This window comes from Mizuhopecten yessoensis, unplaced genomic scaffold, assembly GCF_002113885.1.
Source record: "Mizuhopecten yessoensis strain PY_sf001 unplaced genomic scaffold, ASM211388v2 scaffold11057, whole genome shotgun sequence".
Lineage (NCBI taxonomy): Eukaryota > Metazoa > Mollusca > Bivalvia > Pectinida > Pectinidae > Mizuhopecten > Mizuhopecten yessoensis.
This window is the reverse complement of record NW_018408857.1, coordinates 734,958-751,518: the sequence shown is the minus strand read 5'-3', so window position 1 is coordinate 751,518 and position 16,561 is coordinate 734,958. Positions and strand designations below refer to the sequence as shown.

At 37.5% G+C, this 16,561-nt stretch overlaps 1 protein-coding gene across 1 annotated transcript; it reads right to left on the bottom strand.

The window, feature by feature from the left end:
• Positions 1-86: 86 nt before the first annotated feature.
• On the bottom strand, positions 87-7,889 carry LOC110465133 (peptidoglycan-recognition protein SC2-like). The gene is made up of 6 exons (XM_021520737.1): positions 7,805-7,889; positions 3,181-3,442; positions 2,642-2,687; positions 1,999-2,220; positions 1,151-1,264; positions 87-427 (listed from the first exon to the last, which is right to left on the bottom strand). Exons 2-6 carry the CDS (start codon positions 3,403-3,405, stop codon positions 186-188), a joined length of 849 nt encoding a protein of 282 aa, XP_021376412.1. The 5' UTR covers positions 3,406-3,442; positions 7,805-7,889; the 3' UTR covers positions 87-185.
• Positions 7,890-16,561: the final 8,672 nt, after the last annotated feature.

The following is a 16,561-nucleotide window of genomic DNA, read 5'->3' as shown; positions in this document are numbered from 1 at the left end:
CACAGCGAGATATATTTTATATTTTAGTGAGTTTTGTCTGTATGAATATGGAGGTACGTATAAGTTGCACTTAGTCCTTCGTCGTACTCTTTTATACCGGTTTATTTTAAAAACCAAGCAAACATTTTTACATACATAAATTAGGCGTGTTATTTGATTTATTTATTGCGCGCAAAAGAACAAATTTACAGGTCGCTAAGTGGTGGACAATAGCTTCCAGTCGGACGGTGGTAATGCGACCAGTTCTGGATGACGTTAAGAAAGGCTCTTCCGGGACATTCTGTAGGTACTACGTCACAATGTCCTTGTATGATGTAATCAGTCTGTATCTTACCGCTGCTGACGCCGCAAGCAATCAGCTGTGTCACAGCATTAAGGGCCGCACTGTTGGGAGCGCGTGTCCGGAAGTCTCCAATGACAGATATACCTGTGTAAATTTAAAAATCATTTGAAACTTCTACAAAGAACACATAAGGGTAGCATAGACCAAAACTTATACGTATACCGTAAAAATAAATATATAGTTATAACATAGCAATAAGTAAAAAGTGTTGTATATATATATATAAGTATTAACATATAACAGGGGGGGGGGGAATGAATACTGATATAGTAAAAATAAGTATCATTTTAAGATAGAAATAAGTATATACTACAAGCAAAGAACGTATGTCATAACAACTACAACAATCCGTAGCAAAGAATGAGTATATATTTATATTTATATATGGCCTTTAACCTGGATTGATTACAGATCTAGTATCCGTGGTGGTAGCCTAGTCCATGTGATGATTACCGTTACCTGTTCTCTGTATTGATGCCTGTACATATTGTCTGTGCGTTGCTAATCTTAGCTTATTACCTGTTTGTATATCTCTACCTATTTCAATTATTGATATACTTACCTTTCCTGAGTGTTGACAACTTTACGAATTTTCAGTTGTTGATATCCTTACTTATTTCCAGTTTTCATAACCTTATCTATTTTAAATATAGAAATTTTACCAGTTTCAAGTTGTTGAGAACCTTTCCAATTTCTTAAGTCGATAACCTTACCTTTTTCAGTACTGATAACTTTACCTATTCCCTTTGTTGCCAACCGTAACATTTTCCCAGTGTAATAAACATGTCTTTATAATGATAACCTTACCTAAACCCTGTGTGTTGTGGCCATACGTATGAGCGCCGATCTCGTCCCAACCCCTGGCCTCATATACGTTACCGTCCTCACCCACAACGAAACTGTAGCCGATATCCCACCAACCTTAACAACAAATAATGATGTAGATTGCAGATATTGCATTTATTCCAAGCAAAAAACTGTTAAGAGTTGCAGATATCCCATTAACCTTGGCAGCGTAAAGTGATGTAATTAGCGGATATCCATTGAAATATATATATGCATATAAACCCTAACAACGTAAATCAATGTAACTCGCCTATAAATACAATGATATATGCTAGTAAATATGTATACATGTACATATCATCCCTAGCTACGTAAAACAATGTAACTAGCAGATATCCAATCTACCTTTAAAACGTCATTACAGTTACTGATATCCCAACAAACGTAATAAAATATAACATTGTTACTAGGAGACTTTTAAAATATGTATACATGTATATAACATGTAACTGTAGACGTTATCGCATCAGCCGAAATTGCACCAAACACAAAATATGAAAATGTAACTCTAAGTGATATCCCATTTAACTTAACAAAAAAAACACTGTAATTGTAGCCGATATCCATGACAACCTCAACAAAAGATGGTGTGGTTAATACGTAACGAAATCTAGTATATTATATCGATGTATATATTTGTCCGAACTTTTACCAATAACAATAATAACCAACAAACAAATATGCCATTACCTATAAGTACATGTCAATACCTTTGTCTTTAAGCTTGCAACTGTATGAGAATGGCATATTTCATTATATGTGTAACTAATATTATTAAATGTTATCATCATTTCGATATTTGTTCTTACCACGATCGTCTATGTGGAAATCCTGATAGGATCTTACTTTTGCTGCACATTCATATTCAGAATGACAGAACGACCCGGCTCCGTGGTGTAGGAATACATAAGATGGAATGTGAGGGAGTTGGCCTATAGTATGTGTCGGTAGCCGAGCTCCCCATTCCTGTCTAGTGATGATTCGAGGGCAGTTATCAGCCCGGGCAGCGTGTGATCTATTTGGGCATGCGCCTGTGTATTAGAAGTAAAACGGTCCCAGTAAATGCATATGTTATGTAAGCATTATAATGTTTGTTTGAATTCAGTCATAAACTAGTATATATTGGTATTGAGAACTGTTAACTATTACAAAAAGTGTTATACAGAATAAAATATAAATACCTTCGTGCAAGTAAAATTATTTTGAGATTGATTTTCACGACTGTAAGAAACCTATAATCTGTGTAATATAGTCTAATGCTAACCATTAGTCATTAAGGGGTTAATACGTACACTGTGTTATACTCGTATTTACGTCTACAAGAGATTTGAGAAATTTTGCAAACCACAAAAAATAATAATGATAAAGACTACATTAACGCGTTCACAATATTGTTGTCACCATTTTGATTAGTACAAATCTCCATGCTTTACTTTCATAAAGATTAATTACCATACCAAACCTCGAGCGACAGCAAATTAAAGTCAGCATATCCACTCTGTAACGAAGTACATATTTCCTATGAAAGTGATATTCTTCTAGTTAATAATACATAATACAATACCGCCATATTATTCTCCATGAAATATAAAAGGATCTTCTCGAACACACTTTAAGAAGTATCATCATTCTTGTCAGTTTAAAAACAAAGCCATTATGAATGTTGTCTTAAACTGTTAATTCACTGTTATATCAATGACGATTCGTGATTTCATGTCAAAATTATTTACGAGATATTGTTTTTAAAAATTACAGTTATTACCATATTACAATATATTACGTAATAATGTACCGTATCATGTTAGGGTTTTTTTCAAATTAGAATATATTATCGTTATAATTTAGGAGATATATTACTGTTTTAATAGTTAACAATGAACGTGCCATAATAATGTATGATAATTATGCTGATTTATTAATGAAAACATTAAATGTACAGCATGTCCGACTCGATAGACTGACACAGAGTCACTATACAAAGTTATTCTTACATTTCCTGCATATTCCAACGAAGCCCAGGAGGTATTGCCCATGGTCACGAATTTCAAGGCGTCACTGTATTGTACACACATTCCTGCTGGAATTACCGAGAACAGTGTTGCGAACCTCCCTGCTTCACGGTATACTGGTGTATTTCCTGTAGCACATGCGCAATGGACATGCTCCGCCGAAGTTAGTTTGAGAACGCCGATACACACGACAATGTACCAAAACATGGTCGTGTTATACTGTGATGATTACTATCTGAAATATCTATAAAGAACAAAGATTGTTTGTAATGCTTCTCATGTAAACAAAAGGACAAGAGGGCCTGCAGCACTCACCTAGACCGTTACCAAATAAAATCGTTAGTGAAATAATTAAACACGTACATAGCATATTTCGATTTATATACTTGTTTAAAGACTAGATGACCTTAACCTTGATCTGTAACGATATAATTAAAATTTCATTTTCTGTATTATTATCTAAAACTAATAAAAAGAAAAGAAAAAAAGTTTTGAAATTTTAGAATTTTTGAATTTATGAAATTGTAAAATGTTGATGAATAAATCAAAGAACATCTTATATATCCTCTACTAGTACCTGATTAAAGGGATAATTGCTACATGTATCATTCAACTCTCGAACAATACATGAAACGGCAGACTTGTTTGTTAAAGAACCAGTTTTTATCAACTTATTGATAAACAGACACTGTAACGTTTACTGGTAAAAATCCTAAACTTTAGAACGTGATTGTTTAAAGTCTCCCCCCAGGAGGGGAACCTCTATACAAATGATCTTATGGTTTTTTTTCTATATGTGTTTTGTGAGGTATGTTGTAGGTTCAAATTAAACTTGACATTCCAAATCCCTTGTTCAATGTTAAAATCCAATATACCTAGAGAAATATAGATGAACTACTAAAAAATAAAACACTTAAACGAAAAACTAGAAAAGAAAAGAAAACATTAAAACGACATAAAGTAATGATGAAAGGCGCAAGTAGTGCAACGTGTTTAGCCTTGTCATCTGTAAATCATACAAATCTATAACAAAGAAAAAACAATGTGTGCATATATTGCATACGTCCTGGAACTTTTGTTGAAAAACCTAAGATCCTTGGACTTGCAGTGGGTCCGTTACAGACTTTACTGTGTTTACCTACGAACGAACCGCTATTGTGATCGGGTGGTGTTAAACCTTATATGGACACATCGACGTGATAGTATTTGTTACACATGCAACAGATATTGCAGAAGACCAGCTGTATCAATGAAACAGTGAATCAAATGCCAAACTCGATAAGAGGACAAATAAATATGCCAGGATTATTCAAAAATGTTTAAGTATCAGGTTAAAGCAAATCACCAAAACTTTACAACGATCGCCCTTGTAAGATTCTAAAAATCAAAATAAAGGAAACAAATACATCTTCTTTTTTAAACATTCCTTTTCATATTATTTCATATTATCACGTAATATTGAATTATCACGACGAATATTATTTGTCGTGTTTACTTAGGTGTACGGTTCTGTGTAATCTATTATCTCGGGCTAAGTCCTTGGTGACGAGCACACTGACTATCTACACGTATTGTTAGTTTAGCCTATAGATCTGTAGAGATATTCCAATAAAGGTTTTTGCGCTGATTTCGATCATTAACAGCTAGAAGTGCGCCGTGTGTATGTTTAACCGCTGCTATCGCTAAGGTAAAGACATTTAACTGTCGTTAGGTTTGCTTCAGTGTTTGATAGTGAGATGACCACTAGTAATATAGTGTAGGTACATACCTTATCATTATTGTAAATGTTCAGACATAGTTGATTGGTTGTAAGTCTAAGTGACAATATTTTCGAGCAATGGGGGATAGAAGTGATGCATAGTTTTCCCAGAGCATAGGCATAACAATTATCTGCTGAAATAAGCCAAGCTTATCTTCGATCCTTTTTTTATTGAAATCAATGTGGGGATATAGTTCGAAAGCCAAAAATATCGTTTTCCAACTCTTTCTATTTCTTTTTATTTTTATTTTAAAACTACGTCACAATTTGAAGAGATGGAACATGAGCATAATGATATTATTTTTTTCCAGACGTTTTGAGGAATGTTTTCAAAGTGTACGTTTGATTGATGACAAACTAGTAAACGGTGTACGTGAGAGAATGTCAGTTAACTATTTAACAAGTGATTTCGTGGAAGATCCACCAATATCGCAATGGTTCTAGACACAATTGTACAGAGATTTAATACCGGTAATGCACAGCTCGGTCAAGGTGGCTAATTATGAAGGACTCGTGTATCAAAACCTTTTATTGTTACTTCTGTGGTTAGTGCTTTATTAATCTGTGATCAATTAGCATACTTGTTTTTTTTAATCAATACGCTTTTTATGAACAAGAGCCCAATGGGCCTGAATCTTAAAAGTGGACTAAAATGCAGCTACAGGAAGAATATCAGTGTTTGATTCATAAGAGCCTATTAAACGATTTAAACATATGACGCCTGTGACCTTGAATGTCGAACAAGGACATTAGGTTGAACAGAGTTTAAAGTCTTCCAACCCAGCATGCTTTTGGCAAAATATCATAACCCTGGACCTATTGGTTATACAGAACAAGTCATTTAAAGATTTAAACATATATTGACCACTGTGACCTTGAATATGGGCGAAGATCATTCATTTTGACAAAATTGGTAGCCCTTCATCCCAGCCTGTTAATGACCAAATATCATCGGCCCCTGTGACCTTGAATATATGTAAAGGTCATTCATTTGAATAAACTTGGTTGCCCTTTATCCCAGCATGCTACTGGCCAAATATCATCATCCTAAGACTTTCGGTTATTGAGAAGAAGTTGTTTAAAGGTTTTAAACATATTTATCCCCTATGACCTTGAAAATAAGTAAAGGTCATTCATTTGAACAAACTTGATAGCCCTTTATCCTGGCATATTACTGGCCAAATAGCATTATCCTAGGCTTCTTAGTTATTCAGAAGGAGTTGTTTAAAGATTTGTTAAGACAATTGACCCCTGTGACCTTGAAAATGGACGAAGGTCATTCATTTGAACAAACTTGGTAGCCCTTAATCACAGCATGCTACTGGCCAAATATCGAAATCCTATGCCTTTAAGTTATTCAAAAGAAGTTGTTTAAAGGTTTTTAACATATTTGACTCCTGTGACCTTGAATATAAGTCAAGGTCATTCTTTTGAACAAAATAGGTAGCCCTTTATCCCAGCATGCTAATGGCGAAATACCTTAAGCCTAGGCCTCTTAGTTATTCAGAAGAAGTTGTTTAAAGGTTTTTAACATATTTGACCCCTGTGACCTTGAATATTACTCAAGGTCATTAATTTTGTACAAACTTGGTAAACCTTCTTCCCAGCATGCTACTGGCCAAATATCATTATCCTAAGCCTCTTGGTTATTCAGAAGAAGTTGTTTAAAGGTTTTAAACATATTTGACCCTTGTGACCTTGAATATAAGTCAAGGTCATTCATTAGAACAAACTTGGTAGCCTTCATCACAGCATGCTACTGGCCAAATAGCATCATCTAAAGCCTTTTGGTTATTGAGAAGTTGTTTAAAGGTGTTTAACATATTTGACCCCTGTGACCTTGAATATGAGTAAAGGTAATTCATTTGAACAAACTTGGTAGCCCTTCATTCTAGCATAATACTGGCCAAATATCACTAGCCTAGGCCTCTTAGTTATTCAGAAGAAGTTGTATAAAGATTTTTAAGACAATTGACCCCTGTGACCTTGGAAATGGACGAAGGTCATTCATTTGAACAAACTTGGTAGCCTTTCATCACAGCATGCTACTGGCCAAATAACATCATCCTAGGCCTTTTGGTTATTGAGAAGAAATTGTTAAAAGGTTTTTAACATATTCGACCCCTGTGACCTTGAATATAAGTAAAGGTCATTCATTTGAACAAACTTGGTAGCCCTTCATTCTAGCATGTTACTGGCCAAATAGCATAAGCCTAGGCCTTTTAGTTATTCAGGAGAAGCTGTATAAAGATTTTTAAGACAATTGACCCCTGTGACCTTGAAAATGGACGAAGGTCATTCATTTGACCAAACTTGGTAGCCATTCATCCCAGCATATTACTTGCCAAAAATCATCACTCTGGGCATTTTGGTTATTCAGAAGAAGTTGTTTAAAGTTTTTAACATATTTGACCCCTGTGACCTTGAAAATAGGTGAAGGAAATTTATTTGAACAAACTTGGTAGCCCTCTATCCTAGTGTGCTTCTGGCCAAATATCATCACCCTAGGCCTTTTGGTTATTAAGAAGAAGTTGTTTCAAGTAAAATATTGACGCCGGACGACGGACGACGGACGCTGCACCATGGCATAAGCTTACTTGGCCCTTCGGGCCAGGTGAGCTAAAAACGTTTACAATTCTGCTTTAAAAAAAGATATCAAGTTTTATAATGGGTGTGGGGGGATTTGTACACTTCATATAAACAGCATTGAATTCCTAGGGATGATATTATTATATAAGATTTTTTTAAATCCAAGTGTTGATTAAAAGTATGTTTTACTTACTACGAAAATTGCGAATATGGAACCACCACAACAAAAACCCTTTATAAAGAAGTATGTATGCTTACCTTGGTTTGTGGAAATTTGGATACCTTGTCACTTCATTCAACGTCTTTGTCGAAGTACAAGCTCGCCCTACAGAGCTAGATAAAATTGGAGAATGGTTGATAAGCTATCTTGTCCTGACCCGCTGTCATGGACTTATCTAGTACGATAAAAAGCCAAGATTTCGGAAACCCTGTGCATTGATGCACCGACACTTTGTGGTAAAAACAATGCAAAAAAGCGATAAGGTAGGCAGAAATGCATACTCACTACGTATGGGGTATTGTGTATTAGCCTCACACTTTCGTGCAGTAAACAGAATAAACAAGTCTTTTTGCCTCACCCTCCTCAAATACGGACTTAGATAGTATAACGCAACTTTCACGAGATATATTTACGCGTCATGTCGCAGATATTTGGTCGAGAATTCTAGGATTTCACAAAAATAAAATGTTACTTATTATGATGCATAAATTTGTTGTCGATTTCAGGAATAATAATCCTCAAAATAAAAATCAATTTGAACAAAAAAGTGAAAAAAGCTTTTTAAGTTAATGAAGTCGTTTAGTCAACACCAAAATTATTTTCACAATTTATAAATCACAAAATGGTAGTTATGGTTCTGACCTTAATTTTTCATCAAGCCCCTGAAAGATGATTAAGTCACCGAATATCCAACCCCCTGATAAGTCATACTAAAATACCTCACTAAAACATCGAAATTCAGATATGTTACTGAGATATATGGAGATATACTGACATGTGCTAAAGTTACTTAAATGGTATATAAAGCTCATATCCGCATAAAACAAGTTCACCGGCGTTATAATTGTCAATCACTTACGCGACGCAGCTGAATGCTATGATATGCCATATTATCTTAGAAGTGTATATGCCTAGGCTAGGCCATCCTCGATATCCAGGGGTTACGCTCACTTTCGCTCTCTACGCTGAATAACACTGAATCTTATAACCAACCCTTTTCGATATTGGAATTGCAAGACTCCCTGAGAAAGTCACACAACACTGCAACTGGACCAGATGAGATGCACTACCAATTTCTAAAACATCTTCCAGATACATCCCTTCAATGTATGTTTGATATTTTTAACAAAATATACTTTACTCGCTAAATTCACGAATCCTGGAAAGAGGCAACAATGATTCTCATTCCAAAACCAGGAAAAGATGCAACGTATCCACTTAATTACCGTCCGATTTTCCTTGCTAGATGTTTATGTAAAACTCTCGAGAGAATGATCAACTCAAGACTTATTGGTACTTGGAATCAAAACATATTCTCTCTCCATTACAGAGCGGTTTTAAACATAAAAGGAGCACAACTGATAATCAAGTTAGACTTGAAACTTACATCCGTGATAGTTTTGCAAACAAGGAGCATTTATTTTATCTAGAAAAGGCAAATGATACCACATGGCAGTACAGTATCATGAAAGATCCCCATCAAGATCTCCATCAAGCTCTCCATCAAGCTTGAATGCGGGGAAATCTTCCCAATTTCGTAGATAATTCTTTATCAAATAGACACTTTAAAGTCCGTGTAGGTACCAGTTATACCGACATGACCAAGCAAGAAATGGGTATACCCCAAGGGAGTATTCTTTCTATCACTCTTTTTGATTTAAAAATCAATAGTTTAGTCAAATGTCTTGGGTTGTCCACTGAATGATCTCTTTTTGTAGATGATTTTCTAATCTGCTATAGATCAAAACATATGAATATTACTGCAGCTGTGTCTTAACAAACTTTAAACCTGGGCAAATGAAAATGGCTTTAAATTTTCTAAATTTAAAACGGTGTACATGCATTTCTGCCAACTTTGAAAACTACACGATGATCCCTGTTTAACTTTAGACGGAACTATTATTTTAATTGTTCAACAGACAAAATTTCTTGGACTTATATTTAACTCAAAATTATCCTTTTTACCTTATATCAAATATGTAAAAGACAAATGCTCAAAATATTCTCAAAGTAGTATCCCATACAGATTGGGGAGCAGACCGAGATGTGCTGCTGCGTCTATATCGCTCACTTGTTCGTTCAGAGCTTGACTATGGTTCCATGATATATGGATCAGCTCGAAAATCGTACTTGCAGAAGCTTGATCCAATTCATCACCAAGGGCTTCGTCTGCGAGCTTTGCGTTGAAGCAAATGAGCCACCTCTAAGCGAAAGAAGAACTAGATTATGTCTACAGTTTGGTTATCAGTTAAAATCAAACCTAGTAAACCCAGCTTTTCAGTCAGTATTTTATCAATGACACATTTACGAACGTAACGATAAATTAATCCCATCTTTTGGCGTACGGTTTCAATAATTACTGGAATCTTCAAATTTAGACCAAAAATCAGTCGACATTGCTACAATACCTGATATTCCAAAATGGACAATTCAGCTACACCAAACGATTCAGAATTACACAATAATGAAAAATCTCGCACTCTCCCGGTACAATACAAGAGCTCTTTTCAGAGTACATCTCCAGATTTCCTTAACACATCATAATATACACCGACGGTTCTCAGGTCAATGAGAAAGTTGCAGCAGCATGCGTTGTCGGCAACGTGAATTCTTCCTGCTGTTTACCCAATAATGCCTCTATTTTCACAGCTGAAGCAACTGCACTTGGTCTAGCTTTGGATGAAATCGAAAAGAATAAAACAAAAAAAAACACTATTATCTGCTCCGACTCTTTGTCACTACTACAAAGTATTAAAACCCGGAACTTTAACAACAATCTCGTACAAAATATTGCCCTTCGTATTAACAGAATTTTAGTTTTCTGCCAACCGATCTTGATTCGGATTTCCGGCCATGTCGGAATAAATGGAAATGAAAAAGTAGATAGAGCTGCTAAGGCAGCACCTAACCTCAATACGAAAGATATTAAACTGCCTTATTCTGATTTTAAACCTTCAATAACGAATTTTGTTAAGACGAATTGGCAAAATAAATGGTGTGCAGAAACAAACAATAAGTTATTTTCAGTTCAATCTAATGTGGGTTCATATGCAAAAGGTAGAGCAGACCGCAGAGAAGAAGTTGTCCTCTCGCGACTACGCATAAGGCCATACCTACATCACACATACATTTTACAGAAGGAAGACAAACCTTATTGTCATGCATGTGATCAACCATTTACAGTCAAACACTTTATGATTGAATGCGATGATTTCAAACAAATACGTGACATTTCACAATGTACCCTCTTTGAAACGTATATTTGATACAATTTCTGTGCAATCAATCTATGATTATTTACATTCAATTAATCTCTATAATAAAATATGATATATTTCATAAAAAAATGCTATATTGATATATTTTGACATCTTAACACATTTTAACCTTTTCTTTCTCGTTTTCATGTTATTAATTTTTGTGAATGTCTATTTTTAAAATTGTTGTTTAGCTCTAAATGACTCAAATTGTCGATGGGCCGTTAAACAATACAATAACATTGACCAATTAGGAATCTTCCCTAACATGATATGTCTATTTCATAAGGATATTTAGTAACTAGGATAAACTTCGGATTTTTGATAACTTAACCGTTTAAATAAAACATTTTGAATGTGGTGCCTATGGATTTATTACTTTCTAGTCAGACCTTACTTTTGCTCCCTTTCTTCGCTCTCCATGTTTTGATGGAGGCCCTTATCGGCCCCTCTACACCGACTGTAGAGTGGCTACCAGCCCCTAAGTTTTTATGAAGAACTTCTCAACTGCATTTTACTACTAGCTTATCTCCTCCTCGTTTAGAACTGAATCAGACGTCCGAGTGATTAAAATTGTTAGATTTATTGTTCTCCCCAAATAATTCAACTTTCCAAGCGACGGAAGCCAGTCTAAATCGGTTGACACAGAGGTACAACCAGGCCCCGAAGGAGATAGCGTTGAGTTTTTACTTTGCTATACGGGAGAAGGGTTGGACACAAAGTGCCAAAATTGTCACCTTTGCAAAGTCAATGTCAATTGAAAAGGACAAAGATGATGGCAGCGGGATACTGGTAACGGCAGCAGCTCGTTGAGGAATGTTAACTGCAGATACGGGGGACATTGTGATAAGCGTACAATTTAGAACGAAGGGGTTCACCCGGTAAATCCTTTGACGAGTATTGAGGCTGGTAGGCGTCGAGAAAGCGGAAAGAAACTGGGCCGGCAAACAGACTGCTAGAGGTCACATCCATTTAAACATGGGGTCCTTACGTGTTAGGTGACGAAATAAAGCTATCAAAACCCGTGAAGTTGCAGCAGGACCATTGGGCCTGATCAACAAAGCTAGCTATCTAGCAACTCTAGAAGATGTCCTGAAAACGCGCCGCAGCGTTCAGGAAAGAACAAGCCAGCATTTTACCAGCGTAAAGAATCTAAGGTACCGTAAAGATGTAACATTTCAGATTGTTTTGTAGCACTACTTGATGAGGCATTAACCCAAACCAACAGAATAGTATACCCGGTACAACACCAAACCTAAATCACCGGATGGTGTACCCGGTATAAAACAAAGCAATTAACTCTAGAACAGTGTACCAGATACAACATCATGCCACAATCACAAGAACAGTGTACCCTGTACAACACCGTGCAATTATCTCCAGAACAGTGTACCCGGTACAACATCATACCGCAATCACCGTAATATTGTACCCGGTACAACACCATATTACAACCACCGGAATATTGTACACGGTACAACACCATACCACAATCACCGGAATACTGTTACCGGTACAACACTGAGGGCCTGGGCCCACTTGTATAAAACATTTCAACTCTTAAGATTTTCTCAAGCCTAAGATTTCCCATAGACAATACATTGCTTGAGATTTTCCTTAACTTTGAGATGTTTTATACAAGTGGGCCCTGTTCGTTTATGTGGAACAATCAGATCATCTGTTTTTTATTGTAACATTTTTTATGCAGGCCTTGCAAAGCTTTGCCAAGGCTCTCCTGAAAAAAACATCTGATTACTAGGTCCAAACTCCGGTCCAACCGGTTCATTACCATTCCACAATCAACAGAATGTACCCGGCAAAACACCAGTCCACAATCACCAGAATGTACCTAGTATAACAACATTCCACAATCACCAGAATGTACCCGGCACAACACCATTCCACAATCACCAGAATGTACCTAGTACAAAACCATTCCACAATCACCAGAATGTACCCGGCACAACACCTTTACACAATCACCAGAATGTTCCTAGTACAACACCATTCCACAATCACCAGAATGTACCCGGCAAAACACCATTCCACAATCACCAGAACGTACCTGGTACTACACCATTCCACAATCACCACAATGTACCTAGTACAACACCATTCCACAATCACCACAATGTACCTAGTACAACACCATTCCACAATCACCAGAACAGTTTATCCAATACAGCACCATGTGAGCAAGTTAACCATATCACTAGAAGTGCATCCGGTAGATAGTTATAATCAATTACTAGAAGAATGTTTACAATACAAAATTCTGCAGACAGCTAGTTCATTAGAAAAACAATCAGTCATCCGTTTAATTTTCAAAACACTTTATTTTTCGATGTAGATAAACCCTGAGAATGTCCCCATAAGACGAATAAATGACAATAACAAGACAGATCACTCTGAAAAAACATGTTTCTTCTAAACATATGTCCGAAACCCCTTAACTGAGTCATCAAATACAGGTACATTTGTATTGGAAAACAACAGCTGAATATATTCATATTGAATATATAACATACCTACACAATATAACATGTACAACATATATATTAATGCATTTTCAGCTACGGACCTGTTCGTGTAGGGCTGTCTGAATGTATTATCTAGGTGTAGGGATGTCTGAATGTATTCTCTAGGTGTAGGGATGTCTGAATGTATTCTCTAGGTGTAGGGATGTCTGAATGTATTCTCTAGGTGAAGTTTGCTGAGAGCATCATTAGAATGAATGTGCTCAAAAAGCCATTTAATCGGAAAAGTGATATTTGTTTTTATTTTGCTGAGTTAAATAAAACCCATGCAATTTTTAAGATTACTACCATTTTTACAATTAACAAGTATATCGAAATGTAACCTGTATCTATATTAACATTACAAACCTAGAACATTTGCATTTACTACTTTTACAGTGCATTGTCATTTCTAGCACCCAAAAAACACAATATAAAGGTTTGATCTCTAAATAAGAACTTGGCTTTTACATTGATCTTAAAACAGATAAATGTAGACCTCTTGTCTTCAAAGTAGAACAAGACAGGCTTGGTTGTTGATATTTAGTTTATACCCGTAGGAAAAACCTGTAACATTCACAAACATATACAATAAATACGTTTGATAGCACATTGACCGGAACTTACATACATCGACAGGAATACCAAGACGCGAGTATGTAAGACAGTAAATTAGACTAGACCATCACAGATCAGGTGGTTTACGTATCCGTCCTGTACGTCTAGGTTCTTGAACCGCATGACTACCTGGATCCGTCTGATGAGAGCTAGGTGCGCTCAAATCAAGGCGTGGCACAGACTCCGGCTCTCGCATAGAATTATGAAGCCCAGCACACTGGAGTCACCTGTAGACCCAAGTAACTCAACTAAGTCAGACCTTTGACCCAGCTCAATCTCAGTGATAATGGTCATCGGTTCATATCGAGTTAACAGTGTCTCATGTGCAGGGGTTATTATTTTCGTTCTGCGTCGCGTGGAACGCCTGATGTTATAAGGGGGTGGTAACTCGGTCTCCACGTTGGAGTCTGAAGATGAAGATGAAGTTTCAGAGTCTGTCTGAGCAACACAAACTGTCCGTTTCTCACGTCTATCCTTGCGGTCAGACGCTGTAAGGGGAACTCCACCGGAATGGAGGTTGAAGGAGAGCAACATGGTTCTATGCAGGGTACGCTTTCGTCCCCTTGCACCATCATGTGCAACTTCATACACAGGAACATCACTGTTGGGGATGTTAATTACCGTACAGGGTTCCTGTTCCCACCTATCAGCCAGTTTGTTTTTACCCTTGAGCCATACCTTTCTCACAAAGATACGGTCTCCAACCTCAAGCTTGGAATCCCGATCTTTCTGGTCATACCGGGTATTGTTCTGTTCGGATTTCTTTTTAGCTTCATTTCGAGCTGCCTTATACGCCACCTCCATCCTAGTCTGAAGTTTGCTGACATAGGAGGAGGGATCTACTGTACCCTGCTGTCCAGGGTCAGTACCCAAGAATGCGTCCACTGACAACCGGGGGCGCCATCCAAACATGAGGAAATGGGGAGAGTACCCCATGACATCACTCCTGATTGCATTATAGGCCTGGATCATTGGTGCTACATAATATCTCCAATCCTTTTTTCTTGGACTCATCAAGTGTGGCTAGCATGCCAATGAGTGTTTTATTGAATCTTTCCGCTGACCCGTTTCCCATCGGATGATATGGAGTGGTTCTAGATTTCTTAACCCCGGCCACCTTGCGAAGTTGTTTAATGACACCACTCTAAAAGTTACGGCCCTGATCACTATGTAGCCTGTAGCCTTTCAGGAAAGCTGTAATACACTATACATTTCTCATAGAGAGCTTTGGCTGTAGTGTACGCCTTTTGACTCTTATAAGGCACAACTTGGGCATACCTGATAAAGGGATCGGTTATCACCAGAATGTTTTCAAATCCGTCGGACGACCGTTCTAGACCGAGAAAGGTCGATACACACCAACTCCATCGGATAGCAAATTTCCTTCTTATGCAGTGACCGCAGGTGTCAACCTTTTCGTTTACATCTTTCTCCATACCTGGCCAGTAGCAACGCTGCCTAGCCAACCAAAGTGTTTTCTCCCTTCCCTGGTGAGCAACATCATCGTGGATACCCTTCAGGGCGAGGGAATATTACTGCTTTGGTAGGACAAGCTGTTTGATTTTCTGACCGTCAAGAGAAGCGGTTCTAAACAGGACACCGTTGTGTTAACTCAAGGTGTTCCATGTTCTGAGCATTTTCTGGACATATTAAGTTTCATCCTTGAGCCGTGTCCCCCTGGGATTAAAACCGGTTCTCTTCAGGTGTGAAACCCGCGCAATATCTGAGTCAATGACGCTGCTGTTTTACCCAGTCAACAGTCGCAAGTTTGTCTGTTGACTCCGCGCTCCCACTGGCCAGATAAGACACTGAATCGTCACACACATTCCGCTATTCGGGCGACAATGACTGCTGATTGGCATATAGCCTTGACAACGTCAGTTCTAACTTGAGATATGCGTGAGAGACCATCCGCGTCAGCGTTATTTTTCCCAGCACGACACGACAGGGTGAAATCATAATTTGCAAGAGCACCAACCCACCTATGGCCGGGTGGCATCCAGCTTGGTTTTTCCAAGCACATAAGTAAGAGGATTGTTGTCGGTCACAACTTCTATTGAATTACCATAGAGGTAGTCATGAAATTTGTCCGTAACTGTCCACTTAGGTGCTAGGAATTCCATCTTATGTGCCGGATAATTCCGCTCGCTTGGTCGTAGCCCACGAGTAGCATACGCAATCACTTTCTTGCCATCTTCATGTTACTGATACAGCACAGCGCCTAGACCTAGGCCGCTGGCATAAGTATGGAGGATGAATGGCTTAGTGAAATCAGCATATGCCAAAACTGGGGGATTCATCAGTCTCTCCTTCAAGGTCTGAAAGGCGACCTGCTGAGACTCTTCCCAGAACCATTGAGCCTTTGCCTTAGGTTTTTCCTAGATTTAACCTTCGGTTTGACCTT

Excerpts from the sequence above, each read along its gene's own strand:
- LOC110465133 (XM_021520737.1), bottom strand. The coding sequence starts at position 3,405 with ATGTTTTGGTACATTGTCGTGTGTATCGGCGTTCTCAAACTAACTTCG. Across the intron at positions 2,688-3,180 it reads CGTTGGAATATGCAGGAAAT|AGTGGATATGCTGACTTTAA; the intron begins GTAAGAATAACT and ends ACTTCGTTACAG. Across the intron at positions 2,221-2,641 it reads GTCGCTCGAGGTTTGGTATG|GCGCATGCCCAAATAGATCA; the intron begins GTAATTAATCTT and ends TCTAATACACAG.